General features: G+C 33.8%; 1 protein-coding gene and 1 pseudogene across 3 annotated transcripts in view; one reads left to right on the top strand and one right to left on the bottom strand.

The window, feature by feature from the left end:
- HOOK1 (hook microtubule tethering protein 1) overlaps positions 1 to 18,531 on the top strand; it is a 68,946-nt gene that overhangs the window by 39,928 nt on the left and 10,487 nt on the right. For 2 of the 3 annotated variants that reach the window (XM_061186506.1, XM_061186508.1), the window contains 7 exons: positions 5,247 to 5,387; positions 6,544 to 6,745; positions 7,562 to 7,672; positions 13,581 to 13,668; positions 13,756 to 13,816; positions 15,473 to 15,613; positions 17,437 to 17,530. In XM_061186506.1, the coding sequence (XP_061042489.1) occupies positions 5,247 to 5,387; positions 6,544 to 6,745; positions 7,562 to 7,672; positions 13,581 to 13,668; positions 13,756 to 13,816; positions 15,473 to 15,613; positions 17,437 to 17,530 (838 nt within the window). The remainder of the gene's footprint in view (positions 1 to 5,246; positions 5,388 to 6,543; positions 6,746 to 7,561; positions 7,673 to 13,580; positions 13,669 to 13,755; positions 13,817 to 15,472; positions 15,614 to 17,436; positions 17,531 to 18,531) is intronic. The other variant, XM_061186507.1, reaches the window with a different exon arrangement.
- On the bottom strand, positions 7,111 to 7,536 carry LOC133089045 (large ribosomal subunit protein eL43-like; annotated as a pseudogene).

The following is an 18,531-nucleotide window of genomic DNA, read 5'->3' as shown; positions in this document are numbered from 1 at the left end:
AGAAACAAAGACCTATGCTCCAGGTGAAATTTTCTGTCATTGCTTCTGAGCCACCTTGGTGTACAGAGCTAGGAAATACGCTTGCACAGGTTCACACCAGTCCATGTTCGCACACGTGCGTATATGCACATATCTGCATTTATTTTCATACCTACAGTTATGAACAATGAGTTCATCTTATCATCTTCCATTTTAGCCCAGTGACTTCAGGGTTCATTCTGATTTTCTCCATTTCCATATTGTAACTCCCTTCTCCAACAGTGAGAAACCTGGCTTCCACTTTCCTCAGTACATTTTCTCATTTACTCAATCCCAAAACACATAGGAAGTAAGAATTGCTAACCCATACCTCTGTAAAAAGCAAACTAATACTAGACTTCAGTAAGTTTACAGTTCTTTTTTTTTTAAGATGACATTTGCATATTGTGAAGTGAATAAATAGTACAATTTGGCATTTTTTTTTTTTTAAACATCTTTATTGAAGTATAATTGCTTTACAATGGTGTGTTAGCTTCTGCTTTATAACAAAGTGAATCAGTTATACATATACATATGTTCCCATATCTCTTCCCTCTTGCATCTCCCTCCCTCCCACCCTCCCTATCCCACCCCTCTAGGTGGTCACAAAGCACCGAGCTGATCTCCCTGTGCTATGCGGCTGCTTCCCACTAGCTATCTATTTTACATTTGGTAGTGTATATATGTCCATGACACTCTCTCACCCTGTCACATCTCACCCCTCCCCCTCCCCATATCCTCAAGTCCATTCTCTAGTAGGTCTGTGTCTTTATTCCCATCTTGCCACTAGGTTCTTCATGACCTATTTTTTTTTTTTTTCCTTAGATTCCATATATATGTGTTAGCATACTGTATTTCTTTTTCTCAATTTGGCATGTTTTAACAAATGCATATATTTTTTGTAACTCACACTTTTATTGTTTGATAGATCATTTCTATCACTACAGAAAGTTCCCCTATGCCCCTTCCCAGTTAATCCCTATCTCCCAGAGAGTAATTACTCTTCAGATTATTTTCCACCATAGATATGTTTTCTCTCATCTAGAACTTCTTATAAATTGAATTGCAATATGAATTCTTTGGCGACTGGCTTATGCTCAGCATATTTGTGAAATTTACAGATGTTGCTGAATATATCAGTAGTTCATTCTTTTTTATTGCTGAGTAGTATTCCATTATATGGAATTGTTTCTCATTATGACACATTTTGCTTATTCATTTTCTTTTAGATGGGCATTTGGGTTTCCAGATTTTGGCTAATATAAATAAAGCTGGTGTGAACATTGGAGTATAAAACTTTTTGTGAACATGTTTTTTCATTTCTCGTTGGCAAATACATGAATGAACTGGTATTGCTGAGTTACACATTATGTCTGTGTTTAATTTTAAAAGATACTGGCGAACCATTTCCCAAAGTGGTCATATTGTTTTACATTCCCACCAGCAGTGTTTGCTGCTGGTTGCTCTAGTTACTGTGCCTGTATAACATAACTTGGCTTTATCAGGCTTTTTAATTTTAGTTATCCCAGGGGATGTGTTAAGGGTGTTGAATTGTGGCTTTAAGTTGCATTTTCCTGATAACTAATGATATGGTAAGTCCCTTTTCTTGTGCTTATTGGCAATATATCTTACTTTGTGAATCGTCTCTTCACACTGTTAGCCTACTTTTAAATTGGATTGTTTGTCTTTATTACTGAGTTGTAGGAGTTTTAAACATATATATTCTGGATACAAAATCTTTGTCAGATATACAGGTAGTAATATTTTATTCATTCTGTGGCTTGCCTTTTCATTTTTCAAATGGTATCTATGAAAGAGTTTAAGTTCTTAACTTCGATGAAGTCTGATTTATCAATATTTTTAAGATTAGTGCTTTTTGTGCACTGTCCAAGAAATCTTTGTCTACTCCCTTGTCATGAAAATACACTCTACTATTTTCTTCTAGAATCTTTATAGTTTTAACTTTCACATTTAGGTCTGTGATACATCTTGAACTGATTTTTTAAAACTAGTGTGAGGTGTGGATGTGAAGCTTTATTTTTATTTTCCTTATGAGTATTTAGTTGTTCCAATATCATCAGCTGAAAAGAAATTTATTTTACTCTGTCAAATTGCTTTGGCACCTTTGTGAAAAATGATACAACCATAAAATTTGGGTCATTTTCTGGACTCAGTTCTTTCCCATTGATCAATTTTTCTATCTTTATGCCTATAAGACACGATTTTGATCACTATAGCTCTAGAGTAAGTCATTTAAAATCAGGTAGTGTGAGTATTCCAACTTTGTTCTTTCTTCTCAAAATTTGTTTTGGCTATTCTATCCTTTGCTTTTGTAGTCAGTTTCTGTAAAAACAACAACCTTTTGTGATTACGATTTGGATTGTATGTGATTGATACCTTAACCATATTGAGAATTTCTGTCTGTGAATGTAGTATCTTCGTCTGTTTAAGTCTAATTTCTCTAGCAATGTTTTGTTGTTTCCATCATAGTTTTATGTGTGCCTTCTGTTAATTTTATTCCCAAATATTTAATTTTTTTGCTGTTACAAATACAATTAAAACATTATTCTGAAAAGTTACTGCTAATATATAGATATACAATTGATCTTTGTATATTGAAACTTTTATCTTGTATCTTGAAACTTGTGTCTTGTATTTTGAAACCCTTCTGTCTTGCAAAGTTTCTTAATTCCCTTACTGATTCTTCTAGTTGTTTATTTAAGTAGAAAATCCTAAGGAATCTACAGTCACCTTGTCTATTAATAGAGCTTTACCTCTTCCTTGTATTATTTCTGCCTTGTATTTATCTTCTTTGTTTTGAGCAAGAGCAAACATCTTGCTTTGTTCTGGGTCTTAGGAGAAAATGTTCAATTAAGTACTGTCAATTATGAAGCTAGCTGTAGAGTTTTAAAATTTGCTTTTTTATCAGATTGAAGGAATTCCCCCTGTATTTCTGCCTTGCTACAAGTTTTATCATTAATTGATGTTGATTTTTTGTCAAATGACTTTTCTGCATCTTGAAAATGGTTTGGTTTTTCTTTTTCACTCTTTTAATATGATTAATTTTTGAATGTTAAAAAATCTTGTATTCCAGGGAAAACCAATTGGTCATATTTTATTATCTTATATACATATGACTGGATTTGGTTTGCTAATATGTTGAAAGTATTTTTGTGTCTGTCTTTATAATAGATATTGGCCTGTAACTTTTTTCTCTTGTAATGTCTTTCAGGTTTTGTTATCAGAGTTTTGCTAGTCTCATAGAATAATTAGGAAGTATTCTCTCCTCCTCTATTTTCTGAAAGAGTTTATGTAAGAATGATACTATTTTTTCCTTCAGTATTTAATAGAATTTTTCAGTAAAACAATTGGATCTGTGGTTTTCTTTGTGAAAGGGCTTTTAATGGCACATGTAATTTCTGTAATGGTCATAGGGCTTTTCAGATTTTCTGTTTCATCTTATGTCAGTTTGCTAAATTGTTTTTTCCAAGGTATATGTTTATTTGATTTAAGTTGTTGAATTTATTGGCATAAAGTTGTTCATAATATTCTATTAATTGTCCCTTTAGTGACTGTAGGAGCTGTAGTGGTATTTCCTTTTTCATTCCTGTTACTGGTAATTTGTGTTTTCTCTCATTTTTCTTGGTCACTCTTGCTAGAGGTTCATCAATTTTATTAATCTTTTCAAACACCCTTTATTAACTTTCTATATTGTAAGTTTTAGATCTCTGTTCTTTATTTATTTTACTTCCTTTGGATTTAATTTGCTCTTCTTTTTTTAGCCTCTTAAAGTTAGATGATTGATTTTAAGCCTTTCTTCATTTCTAAAATTAGCCTTTAAAGCTGTAAATTTTCCTCTAAGCACTGGTTTAGCTGGGTCCCCAAAATTTGATTGATTGTGTTTTTATTATTATTCAGTTTGAAATATTTTCTAATTTCCCTCGTGATTTCTTCTTTGACTCGGGGATTATTTAGAAATGTGTTGTTTAATTTCTAAATATTTAAGTCTTTTCTACAGACTTCGTATTGTGACTGATTTCTAATTTAATTTCCTTGTGGTTAGAGAACATATTCCATGAGACTTCAGTCTTTTAATATTTATGATACTTATTTTATTGCTCATCATATGTTGTATTGCGGTGAGTATTCCATGTGTACTTGCAAAGAATGTGTGTTCTGTATTTTTGACTGACGTGTATCATAAATATTAATTATATCAAACTGGTTAATAGTGTTATGCAGATCTTTTCTGTATTTTTACTGACATTTTTGTTTAGTTCTATCATTTATTGGGAGACTGATGTTAAAATTTTTGACAGTAATTATCGATTTGTGGATCTCTGATTCTGTCAGTTTTTGCTTTATCTATTTTAAAATTCTGTTTTTACTTATATATACCTTTATGATATGTCTTTCTGATAAATTGACCCTTTTGTAATTATGAACTGTCTCTCTTTATCTTTGGTAATACTTTTTGTCTTAAACATTTTTTTGATGTTAATATAACCACCCCAGCTTTCTTTGCTTACTGTTTGCATGGGACTTTTTTTCATCGTTTTACTTTTAATATATTGTGTCTTTATATTTAAAATGTTTCTTGTAACTAAAATATATTTGAGCCTTGCTTTTTTTATCCAGTCTGAGTCTCTGCCTTTTTAACTGGTATGTTCAATCCATTTGACTTTTATGTAATTTTTGACATGGCTGTATTTAGGTCTATCAATTTTCTATTTTTCATTTGTCATATCTAGTCTTGTGTTTATTTTTCTTCCTTTTTTGCATTATTTTCAGTTGATCAAATAATTTTTTAATATTTTAATTACCGTATTGTCATTTTAGTTTTTGTTGTTGCTCTAGGCTTTGAAGTATTTATTCTTTATCATAGTCTATACTTAGAGTTAATATTTTACCACTTTACATGCTATGTATATTTTTGGATAACTTTAATATATACGTTTTCTCTTCATCTTTTGAAATTAAAATTCCTGTTTGAACTAGAAAACCAAGCTCAGTGTTTTAGAAGTAAAAATGAAAATTCTGAACATCATTTGCTTCTCAAGTCTGTTTTAAAACCAAGAGCTGAAAAGTATCTTATTTCTTTAGTTTTTTCTTCTTTTGAATGCGGAATCCAAAAAAACATTTTAGAAGTAAGTTTTGCTAAGCTCATGTCTCAGTAAGAAAACAAATAATAGAAATTACATTATAAATACTTGTTTTCTTTATGCAAGGCTCGAAGCTGCAAAAGATGATTACCGTGTTCACTGTGAAGAACTTGAAAAGCAATTAATTGAATTTCAACATAGGAATGATGAATTGACTAGTCTTGCTGAGGAAACAAGAGCCCTGAAAGATGAAATAGATGTTCTTAGGTATGGCATGTCTAAATATAATTATGTCACTTCTAAGTTATTACTTAGTCATTTCAGTATTCCATATTTTAATCAGGGATTCTTAGAGTTTTCCCTGTGTGTCAAGTATTGATCAGTTTTTATCCAGCCTCCTAGTCTTTACTTTTTTTATGCTTGTTGATAGTTACGGACCATTTAAGGATAATATTTGATTCTTGTTAGGACAGTTTCATAAACCTTTTTCTTATTATGAACCTTTTTCTTATTTCTCATTTAAGAAAATGATACCTTTTTCTTAAAAAATTTGTAAGCTGAGTTACTTTTAGATACATTTGGCTTGACCTTCTTGTGCTTACTAGTATATCTTGTGAAATTTTTGTGTAAGGAAATGCAGTCACAAACCATATTTTGACATTTGATAAAATATAGATAAGAATCCTAACATTTATTTCAAGGTTATCTCAGGTTTGTCTTATAGTCTTTGACAATATAAAATTTATATTTAGCTTTTGCCTGTAAAATGTTACCGAAGCAAGTAGTCTATCCACATGATTTTTATATTTTCTGTTAAATTTTCTTAATCAGCCATTTTCTTGCACAGTTTTTAGTGTCCTTATTTTAAACGAAATCTTTATAACCATTCATTTGAACTTGCATGGGATATTGAAGTGGTTTGGTTTATTTATTTATTTTTGCTCTAGCCCAGTTGTCAGGTAAGCACAACTCTAAAGGGAAGTGCTTTGCTAAACAAATTATAAGTTGAGTCAACTTCCTTAATATATCAAATACTTAGAGCAAAACTACGTTAAATATTATGCACAAAGCACAATTGGCCTGTAAGCTACAGAGCAGCTCAGAATTGTTCAATTATATTTAGAAAACCATTCTTTTTTTATACATTTTTCTGATGTATAAAATAGTTTGATAATTCAGTGTGTCAAATTTGAAGCATTTTTATTTTGATGACTTTATAACAGAAGGGTTGAACTTTAGACAGTTTTAGGCTTGAGTCTGTTTCCAAAGTTCTCGCAAAGTTTGTGATTTCTTTTCTCTGTCCCTCTCATTTTTTTTTAACCAATTGATAGTTCATTTGGAAGACTCATTTTACAGCCAGAATAACATTGTTATGTGTACTTACTAGTTTTTACACAGTAATGTTTAGTCTTTGTTATTATAGGGCTACCTCTGATAAAGCAAATAAACTGGAGTCAACAGTTGAGATATATCGTCAGAAGCTACAAGATCTGAATGACCTTCGCAAGCAGGTGAAAACTTTACAGGAAACAAACATGATGTATATGCATAATACAGTCAGCTTAGAAGAAGAATTAAAGAAGGCAAATGCAGCACGTACACAATTAGAAACATACAAGAGACAGGTAAGACAATATCTTGATTTTTTAAATCAGTAAAATTGAAAGAGTTCAATTTTGAGTTATCTAGGTCTTTTACATTTTTGTTGGCTTCTGAGCTTGTATATTTTTTGGACATTTTTATTGTTTTATTAGTATTTCTGGTAACCAGTGATAAATGCCTAGAGAATGGAGTTATAACCTAAAATATTCTCTTCTGCTATTTATCAAACAACCTAGATAAACAGGGTAGAAAGCTGATTTTTTTTTTTTTGCCAAGTTATTATTTGTGTATTTTAAAACTTATGTTTATTCTTCTTATCTACATGCCATTTCCACAAATATTTTTTTTTGTTACATAAATTAACCCATTTTTATAGGCTAGCAACATTTCAAATGGTGGTGCTTGACTGGTCCTTCAATTCCTTCAGTCCTCTGATGTCAGACTTTACTGTGACAGCAGAAGTGGTATTGTAGGTCCAGGCACCACCAGCTACCGTTTTCATGCAGGAACCACAGTGCCAAATGCCCACAGCTCATCTCTTCATCTTGGTTTTGCCACAGAAGGAGCAAGTGTACTTGGCATGCTGGCTGATTTCAGTTTTCTTCACCATTTTCCTGAGGGAGGCACCATAACGGGTCCCGTATTTACCCCCAATTCCAACCTTCTTGATGCGTTTAGCCACGTCGCCGCAACCTAGGTCCAAGCCCAGAGAGTCCACAAATATTTAGAATTAGACTATAATCTTACTATAAATTTTATTTCCAGTGTCTCATTTATTGAACTCTGAAAAGCTATCAATATTATATACTCTCATTTTTTACTTTTGTTTCTGATAAAAGGTTCAGGATCTTCACGTTAAACTTTCCTCTGAATCCAAAAGGGCGGACACACTAGCATTTGAAATGAAGCGGCTTGAAGAAAAACATGAAGCTTTACTTAAGGAAAAAGAGGTAAACATAAATATAAGTGATATGTAATACGTATGTCTTGTTTTAGTTTTTAATACTATCCTTGCTGTTTTAAGAATGGAACTGATGTAATCAAGTCTATCTTTCTCCAAATTGAAATTGGTGATATAAAAGAAAGTCTTGTAGACATTCTTTATGCGGTTTTGTAAGTTTCCCTCATATGGGAAGATGAAGTCACAGAGCCAAGGTCATGTCTCACAGCATGTTTTCCAGCTCTAGACTGTCAACTCCTTGAGAGCAAGGACCATAGATGCAATTTTTTAACAGCTTTATTAGAATATAATTTATATACCATGAATTTTTCCCATTTAAAAGATATAGTTCAGTGGTGTTTAGTGTATTCACAGGGTTGTGAAACCATTATCACAAATTTTAGAACACTGTCGTCACTCCAGAAAGAGACCGTGTGCCCATTAGCAGTTACTCTGCATGCTGACCCCCCTTCCCTCAGCCTTAGCGACCATTAATCTACTTGCTGTCTCTATAGATTACATGAATATAATATATGAATATTATATATATAAAATATATGAATATTATATTTATGAATATATAATCATACACTTTGTGGTTTTTGTGACTGGATTCCTTCATTTAGCATAATGCTTTCAAGGTTCAACCATGTTGTAGCATGTGTCAGTACTTCATTCATTTTTATTGCTGAATAATAATCCATTGTATGGATATACCACATTTTATTTATCTGTTCATCAGTTTATGGACATTGGGTTGTTTCCACTTTTTGCCTGTTAAATGAATAATGTGGTTATGAACATTTATGTACAAGTTTTTATGTGGACGTATGTTTTCTTTTTTTTTTTAATATTTATTTATTTTTTGGCTGCGTTGGGTCTTAGTTGCAGCATGTGGGATCTTTCCTTGCAGCATGTGGGATCTTCATTGTAGTGCGCGGGCTTCTCTCTAGTTGCAGTGTGTGGGCTTCTCTCTAGTTGTGGTGCGCAGGCTCCAGAGCACACAGGCTCTCCAGTTGTGGCACGCGGGCTTAGTTGTTGTACGGCATGTGGGATCTTAGTTCCCCGACCAGGGATCGAACTGGCGTCCCCTGCATTGCAAGACAATTTTTCCAAGCACTGGACCACCAGGGAAGTCCCTTCATTTCTTGAGTATATATCTAGGAATGGTATTGCTGGGTCATATGGTAACTATGTTTAACTTTTTTAAGAACTACCAGACTTTTCTAAAGTGGATGAACCATTTTTCATTATCACCAGCAATTTGTAGATTCTAATTTCTCCACATCCTTGACTAAGTATATTAAATTTTAATTTTGGCTATCCTAGTGGGTATGAAGTAGTATAGCATTATGGTTTTGATTTGTATTTCCCTAATGACTAATGATATTGAACATCTTTGCCTGTACTTATTGGCCATTTCTAATTATCTTTGAGAAATATCTCTTCAAATTCTTTGCCCATGTTTTGTCATTTGCTTTTTTAATTTCAAGTTCTAAGAGTTCTTTATATATTCTGGATATAAGTCCCTTGTCAGATACATGATTTGCAAATATTTCCTCCCATTTTGTGGGTTGTCTTCTCAGTTTTTTTTTTTGATGGTATTTTTTTTGCAGCAGAATAGTTTTTTTATTTGATGAAGTCAAGGTTATCTGTTTTTTCTTTTGTTAGTTTTATGGTGGTGTTTCTATGAAACCATTGAGTAACCTTAAGGTTGTAAAGATTTATTACTATGTTTTCTTTTAAGAGTTTTATAGTTTTAGCTCTTATATTTACTCTGTGATCAATTTTGAATTAATTTTTTATGTGGTGTGAGATAGGTTTCTAACTCTGTTCTTTTGTGTGTGTATATTCAGTTGTCCCGGCACCATTTGTTGACAAGACTTGCCCCATTGAATTGTCTTGGTACCCTTGTTAAAAATCAATTGACCATGATACTGTAATGATGGATATATTATACCTTTGTCAAAACTCATAAAAGTGAAATAGAAAGAATGAACCCTAATGTAAGCTATGTCCTTTAGTTAATAGTAATGTGATTATTATTGTATTGGCGCATCATTTCTTACAGGTAACCACAATAATGAAAGATGTTAATAATAGGGGAAATTGGGGGATGGGGGGAGACGAGGGAATATATGGGAACTTTGTGCTTTCTGTTCAGTTTTTCTGCAAAAAAGTGTATTAATTTTTTTAAGTAAAAAAAAAATCATTTGGCCATAAATATATGACTTTATTTCTGGACTTTTAATTCTTTGTCATTGATGTGTATGTCTAGCTTTATGCTAGTACCACACTGTCATGATTATTGGAGCTTTGTAGTAAGTTTTGAAATTGGAAAGTATGAGTTCTCCAACTTTGTTCTTCTTTTTAAAGCTATTGTTTTGGTTATTCTGGGTCCCTAGCATTTCATATGAATCTTAGGATCAGATTATCAATTCCTGCAAAATAGCCAGATTGAGATATTGATAGGGATTGCCTGAATTTGTTGATCAGTTTGGAAATCTGGCCACCTTAATAGCATTAACTTTCTGATCCATGACTGTAGGATAACATTCCATTTATTTAGGTCTTTAGCTTCTTTCAACAATGTTTTGTAGTTTTCCTTGTACAAGACCTGCACCTTTTAAAGCTTTATTCATGAGTGTTTTATTCTTTTTGTTACCATTATAAATGAAATTATTTTTTCAGTTTCATGTTTGGATTTTTCAATGCTAATGTATAGAAATACAATTTATTTTTGAACACTGATCTTGTATTTTGCATCCTTGTTGGATTCACTTAGTATTTCTAATAGTTTTTAGTAGATTCTTTAGGATTTTCTATGTAGAAGATCAGGACATCTGCAAATACAAATAGTTTTACTTCTTCCTTTGCAATCTGTATGCTTTTTATTTCTTTTTCTTGTCAAATTGTCCTGGCTACAACCTCCAGTACTTTGTTGAATAGAAATGGCAAGGGTGGATATCCTTCTCTTGTTTCTGATATTAGGGAGAAAGCATTCACTCTTTCATCATTATGTATGTTACTAGCTGTGGGTTTTGTTTGTAGATGCCCTCTATCAGGTTGAAGAAGTTTCATTTTATTCCTAGTTTGTTGCATGTTTTTATCCTGAACGGTTTTTGGATTTTGTCATCTGCTTTTTCTGGGTCAGTGAGATGATGTGTGGTTTTTGTCTTTTATTGTATTAATGTGGTATATTACATTGATTTTTGATATTAAATCAGTTTGCATTCTTGAGGTAAATTCCACTTGGTCATACGGTATAATCCTTTTTATATATTGCTAGATTCAATTTGCTAGTATTTTGTTGAGTGTTTTCCCATCTATATTATAAGAGATATTGGTTGGTAGTTCTCTTTTGATGTCATTGCCTGGTTTTGGTGTCAAGATGATACCACATAGAATGAGTTGAAAATTTTTTCCTGCTTTTTAGGTTTTAGCTCACTTGAAGTCTTTATCTAGTGTGTCCACCCACTAGGGTCATCTCATTGACTTTTTCTGTTAACTGTTTGGTTTTTTTTTTTTCCTGCATTGGGACTGTCCTGTTTCTTTTCATGTTTCATACTTTTGTTGAAAATATGACCTTTAATATAATATTTCAACTCTGGAAATGCAGATTTTCCTTCAACCTCAGAGTTTGTTGTTATTGCTGGTTTTTTTAGTGACTCTTTTGGACTAATTCTATAAAATCTTCTTTCTTTGTAATGTGCAACCACTGGATTCTCTGCTCAGTTACCATTGAGATCAGTTAATGATTAGTCAGATATTTCCGTAGATGCCTTGAGCCAATAACTCTCCCAACCTTTGCCAAAGGACTCAGTGTGTATGTTGGAAAACGTCTTCAATTCTTAGGCAATTTAAAACTCTGCCTTTGCCTTTATTTCCTGTTTGCACAGGGCCTCAAGTTTATCCAGAGCTGAGACATTGGGGCCCTCTCAGGTCTTTTCTGGGCATGCACACAACTCTATATATAGCTGGCCTCCTGGATCTCCAGGGATATGTCAGAACTTTTCTAAGTCCTCTATGGATTTCTTGTTTCTCAGCTCTTCCTTGTAAGTTTTTGGCAAGGCTCTTGTTTGCCCTAACTGGCATCACAGCCTCCAGCAGCTATAGTGAAAACAATTGCTGATGATTGTTTTTGACAAATCCATCAATGAAAAGTATGACTGGGACTTCTCCAGGGTGCTTCTAGACAGACCAAATAGTGACAGTTCTCTAAGCATGGGGCTTTTTAGGAGGAGTTTCATATCCAGTCTGCCCATTCTGGTGGTGGCTAAGCTGCTGTTTTTCAAAGCTACAGAGATTGAGAGGGAATTCCCTGGTGGTACAGTGGTTAAGACTCAGTACTTTCACTGCCGTGGGCCTGAGTTCAGTCCCTCGTCGGGGAACTAAGCCGTGTGGCGCGGCCAAAACAAAACAAAAAACAGGAACAAAGCTACAAAGATTGAAAGGCTGCTGGTTTTCAAGGCTACTCCAGAGTTGGGGAGAGGGTGATAGTAGTAAGAATAGTTAAAAGAACAAAAAGCTCACTATTCTGAGATTTAGCAGAGTTTCTTTTTTTTTTTTAATAAATTTATTTATATATTTATTTTTAGCTGTGTTGGGTCTTCGTTTCTGTGCGAGGGCTTTCTCTAGTTGCGGCGAGCGGGGGCCACTCTTCACTGAGGTGCGTGGGCCTCTCACTATCAGGGCCTCTCTTGCTGCGGAGCACAGGCTCCAGACGCGCAGGCTCCAGACGCGCAGGCTCAGTAGTTGTGGCTCACGGGCTCAGTTGCTCCGCGGCACGTGGGATCTTCCCAGACCAGGGCTCGAACCCATGTCCCCTGCATTGGCAGGCGGATTCTCAACCACTGCGCCACCAGGGAAGCCCCTAGCAGAGTTTCTTTAACAAGTGCTCCTCAGATCATGGCAGACCTTTGGTTAATTTTCAGGGTTCTGGAAAAGTTGATTTTGACAAATTAGCTAGTGTTTGCATTGCATTTGTGAAGGAACAGATTTATAGGGGTCCTCATGCCTGACTGTAGTTATAGTTCATAGTGTTCAGGGATTCCTGCGGCATCTGTGCATTCTGGCCTAAGGACCCTTGGAGTCAGGACCCTTGGACCCTAACCAATTTACCGTTAGGTTGATTTGAACCACATCATGGACTAAGTAGGGTTTTGTTTACTGATTTGAAATACAACATTTAAAATATGATTTTATGTTAAAGTACTTTTCAAGTTCCGGGAAAATCATTTAAACATGAGCCTTTTGTACAGAATGCAGAAATTTGTCATTGGCTGTCAGCTGTAAAATAAAATAGCCAATGATACGAAGTCCTAGCATGCTATTCCTAGGAAATAATGTTTTTCCACAAATTCATATTTCCAGTATGCTACTTAGAGTAATAGAAGGAAATAACAAGTCTCCAGCATCTCTTACACACCAGACTGTAGTCTAGATATTAGACAAACTTTATCTCATTCGCTACTCAGAACACCTTTGCAGGGGCTTATGAATCAGTATTCTCTTTTTGATGATAAAGATCTAAAGCCAAAGAGTCAATAACTTGCCTTAGATAGTATAGCTGGAAATAGTGAAACTGAATTCAGGGCACCATCTATTTGCCTCCAAAGTCCATGTACTTTTATTACTCTACAGTTGCATATTTGTGCTCTGTTGCATAATTACATTCATTTGGTTCAAAGATAAACTATCTAATGGGGAAAATCACAAGCTTTGTGTTGTATAAAGTCTATTATTTACGTGATTTATACAAGAGAAATTACCCCTTAGCACTAAAACTAAAACATTGTCATTTTTAATTAAGTAAGGAACAGTTATAAAATTAAATTAAGATAAATTATTTTAAGCATAAATTAAATTGCCTGTGGGCAGAATTAAATATTTTGCTTATATAAACGATTCTTTTTTAGAGACTAATAGAACAGCTTGATACTCTGAAAGAAACAAATGAAGAGCTTCGATGTTCACAAGTACAACAGGATCACCTAAACCAAACAGGTGAATTTTGTTGCATTTAGAAAAGGTTTTTTTAATGGTAGATATACTGAAATGTTAATCTATTTTTTTGTTGTTGATGTTGTTTAGATGCATCTGCTACAAAAAGCTATGAGAATCTTGCTGCTGAGATTATGCCAGTGGAGTATAGGTAAACTTGTTTTTATTAATTGATAACCCATACTTAATATTAGAAACGTGATTTCTTCTTCCTTTTGTAAATTTCTAAGCCTTTAACATTTTCCATTTTATGAGTCATATGGCTTGAAAATTACTTTGTCTCGTGCTTATGCTTTCTAAATCAGATTGTTATTGCTACTATGGAAGCTTAAAAATTTACCAGAAATAAAATTTCACTTACTAGCTGAATAATATATTCTAGTTTTTATAATACAGCCTTTATTGTGTTGAACTTATTTTTTTATTCTTAATCTCTTTGGTAATACTTTAAAATGACAGCTATTGAGTGGACAGGAATTTCCTCTTTTAAACACTATGGAAAACCTTTTTAATACTTGGCATTCAGATCCACACTGGTGAAGAAAATAGGAGAGGAGCTGTTGATTGCAGGAGGATTAAGCTGGAGTTAAATAAAATACAAATTTTAGAGGTTCCTCTTGACCTAACTTTTATTTTGGTATTTTACCACTATGTTTACTTCTAGGTATTTGACTAATCTGGTATAAAATTTTCTTTTCCTTTTTTGTGGCAACAGTTTTATTTGTTAATTACTTCTAATTCTACTCTTTATTTAAACAGCTTTATTGAGATATAATTCACCCGTTTACAAATATACAGTTCAGTGGTTTTTAGTGTAATCACAGAGTTGTATAACCATCATCACTATCTAGTTTTAGAACATTTTCATCTTCCACAAAAGATACCCTGTACCTATTAGCAGTCATTCCCCATTCCTGCCTCCCCTCCATCACCAGCTCCAGGCAACCAGTCATCTACTCTGTCTCTATGGATTTGCTTGTTGTGGACATTTCATATACATGGAATCATATAATATGCATCCTTTTGTGAGTGACTTCTTTCACTTTGCATAATGTTTATAAAGTTGTTGATTTTCAATTTGTTCAGTTTTTTGCTGTTAAGATAGAGCTCCTTACATGCTGGGCTGGAAACTAACTTGCACTTTTTAGTTAGTAATATCCAGTGATATTAATCATTTAAAAATAGCCATTTTTTAAAGTGCTGGTGCTGGCATTCAGAAGAACAAATATTGTGATTAATTGAAATTAGTTGCTTTTGGGGAATGGAATTTAGGAGGGCAGCAGGTAGGAAGCATTACTTTTTTATTTAATACCATTCCTATCATTTGCATTTTTAAAAACATGTATGTAAACCTTTAATAAAAATTTTTTCTAAAAACAAAAAGTCTAGAGACAGTCATATGACTGTCATTATCATAAAAGTATACTTAAAAATTTTAAGCAAACTGTAGTTTCTTAAATCTACTGCTTTTTATTTATATGTTTTCTAAGGATGTGCTATATATTACCTCTAGTGTGAATAGTTTCTAAATTATCAAAGTAAAATAATTCATATCATCTCTTAGGGATTTACATAATAAACATTTATTGATATATAATATCATCTTATACCTGTACCTTTAAAAACTTACCATTTGTTTTTTTGAGACATAGTCCTACAGTGCACAGTTTTTTCTTAAGAACTTTCAGAAGCTTTGGTAATGTTTCAAAATGAGCTATCGAGTGGACAGGAATTTTTTTTAAAAAGCAAAGAATTTAAAAAACTCTTATACTTAAAAAAATTTTTTTAAATTGCTTTTTAACATCAGGGAGGTGTTTATTCGACTGCAACATGAAAATAAGATGCTTCGATTACAGCAGGAAGGTACTGAGAACGAACGTATTGAAGAACTTCAGGAGCAGCTGGAACAGAAGCAGCGCAAGATGAATGAATTGGAAACTGAGCAGAGGTGACTGACACACTCCTTCATAATAGATAGTCGTAGCGATTTCATTACCTAACCACAGAGTCTTGATTCGCGGAAGTGGAAGATATCATTGTAGTTCAAATAATTAGGATTTGCACAAGTTTCGATGTTTGTTTTTTCATCTCTCACTACCCATTACTTTTAGCAGACTTTGTTAAAGCAGGTTGCTTATTCTTGAATTTCATTTAGATGTCTTCACAAATGACAAAAAATTAACAGATGAATAAATGACAATCTGGTTTTCAGCTGGAGTCTTGTGCATAGATGGTACATAGATTGTGGAGTCAAATTTGAATCCCACCTCTACTTAAACTGGGCAAGTTACTTAAATTCACGCTTAGTGTCCTCAGCTATAAATTGGAGATGACACCTATTTGCAGGTTCTTATGAAGATTACAGATAATGTGTTTAAAGCAAATGGTGTACTTATCTGATATCAATGAGGTGTTCAAAAATTATAATGTTTAAAAAAAATAACGTTTATGTGGTGCTTAAAAGTGTCAGGCACTTTTCTAAGCCCTCTTTTATATTAACTCAATAAATTCTCACAATAACTCTATGAAGTAGTAACTATAATTATCTCTTTTTTTATGGACAAGGAAGCTGAGGTGCAAGGTGTAACTTGCCCAGAGTTACACAGCTAGTAAGTTCTGGATCCTGCATTTGAACCCTGTTGTCAATCTGACTTCAGAGTCTGTGCTCTTTAACCACTTTGCTAACCTGCCTCTTATAAATAGCATACTGACAATGAAGGTATTTGGATTTATCTGACCTACCTTTATTGGATCTTAGAGACCACCAGGAATTTTAAGACACTTGAACCTTGTCTCTCAACTTGTATGTATACTATTACATCAACTGCAGTTAAAAGAAAAATAACGTTTTAGCTTTCTGAAGAGACCATTAAATATTGCTGTTTTATATGGTTCAATATCAGCACTGGAGATCCTAAGTTTCAGCTGTTAATATAGGAAGATAGACATGTGAATAGATAATTATTATGTGATAACTTTAATATTGGAAAAATGGAGTGTCATGATGGGCAGGTGTGTTGTGTCATATATATATATATATGAAGAGAGAAAGTCAGACAGATAGTAACACTCTCTCTCTTGCTGGTAACTTCAATGGCAGTAATGATTAAGCAGGGTTTTCTGTTTTTTTTGTTTTTTTTACTGGAGTATAATTGCTTTACAGTGTTGTGTTAGTTTCTGCTGTACAACAGAGTGAATCAGCTATACGTATACATATACCCCCTCCCTCTTAGACCTCTCTTCCACCCCACCCCCATCCCACCCATCTTTAATGAGATTTTGCCAAGTTAAAAAGCTGCAGTAGTTGCTAGTGCCAATCTCTTTAGTTGAAATAAAAGTCATGAAGAAATGGTTGGAAAATGGTGGCCTTCCTCTTCTCCCAACACCCTGTGAAATCTGAAACAAGAAATGGAAACCTAGTTTCCATTCATTAAAAATACAACTGAAGGAAAACTGAGCTAGTTTTCTGATTTTTATACCAGTGAGTATAGTGCAGAAATGTTATGCTTTGCCACTGACTCATTAAGAACGTTAAATTTTAAAATGTGGCCATATATGCTTTTAGGATAAAAATGTCTTTTTTTAAAGAATATTTCCTTGAAAGTAGGCTACTATACCATATATTATACCTAGCCACAGATAATTGTTCAGCTTTGGTTATTGCTATTAAATGTATACTTCATGAGTTAAATTGCATAAATGCACCTTTATAGATCCTTAACTACTTTGACTTTCAGTACTAATGAACACGTGTGATTCATCTTATAATAGGCTGAGCAGAGAACAAATTCGAGAATTGCAGCAGCAGATTGAGGACCTCCAGAAATCTTTGCAAGAACAAGGCTCCAAGTCTGAAGGAGAAAGTGTAAGGAACTTAAAAGTTAGGATAATTCTGTTATGTATGGACTCTCTGTAATAGGTCCTGATGTCCAAATTACTCTTGTATTTGAAAGTGCCACCCTTATCATTGGGGGTGCCCTTAAATACCGTATATATCTGCATAACAGATGCAGTGATTTTGCCAACTTGGAGCCTATAAATTGATCATATGGATTGGAAGGTGATTTCTATCTGTCCTACTTCAACAGCTACCCTTAAGTTCATGGTAATTCCTGATTGGGAGCATGCTACAATTGAGGCCTTCACAGTTTTGCTGGGATCCCGACAGGACTGGCCTGAGAGAACCCTAGTGAGAGTAATCTGCAGTCAGAATAGAGGAAAAGAGAGAATGAGAAAGTGATTTCTACCAAAAGAACATTCAAGAAGTAGGTCACATCAACCTCCAAAGGACAGAAATCTTAAAGCAGTCTTGAAGTACATCACCCCTTATTTCTTCCCTCCTTTCATACAGACTCATGGCCTTGCCATTTCTCATGGTTTTTGATGGCAAATAATTGTGAGGGCAGAGGTAAGAGGACTTAAAAAAGATCAAACAGCCTAAATCTGAATAGACCTAGCGATGTTTATATAGTTCAATCTCTATATGCAGAGAGGAAAAGAAGTAATAATTGAGGGGGGAATGTATTTAACTAAAACAACAACAAAAAATAGGGCTAATGTCATACTTGACACATTGGACCTGTCTTCAAGACCACACAAGTATTACAGCAAATATTTTCCTCTGTTTCCATTGGGAAGTGTGACAGAAACTGAATATCTGCCCTTGATTCTTTTGCACTTGCCACCCTATTTTCATGCTTTTCAGTATAGACTAAATCCTTCCTTAACCTAGTGCCCCTTGTACTTCTTTTATAGCCTAGCATTTAAGCTAAAATGAGGACTCAGGGCCATATTCTTGTTAATATCCCTTGTAAGAAGGTGTGTTTCTGTTGTGTTAGCAACCTGTGTACCTCATTCTTAGTCTGG

This window comes from Eubalaena glacialis, chromosome 3, assembly GCF_028564815.1.
Source record: "Eubalaena glacialis isolate mEubGla1 chromosome 3, mEubGla1.1.hap2.+ XY, whole genome shotgun sequence".
Classification (NCBI taxonomy): Eukaryota; Metazoa; Chordata; class Mammalia; order Artiodactyla; family Balaenidae; genus Eubalaena; species Eubalaena glacialis.
The sequence above is the reverse complement of the archived record's forward strand: the minus strand, read 5'-3'. Positions and strand labels throughout refer to the sequence as shown.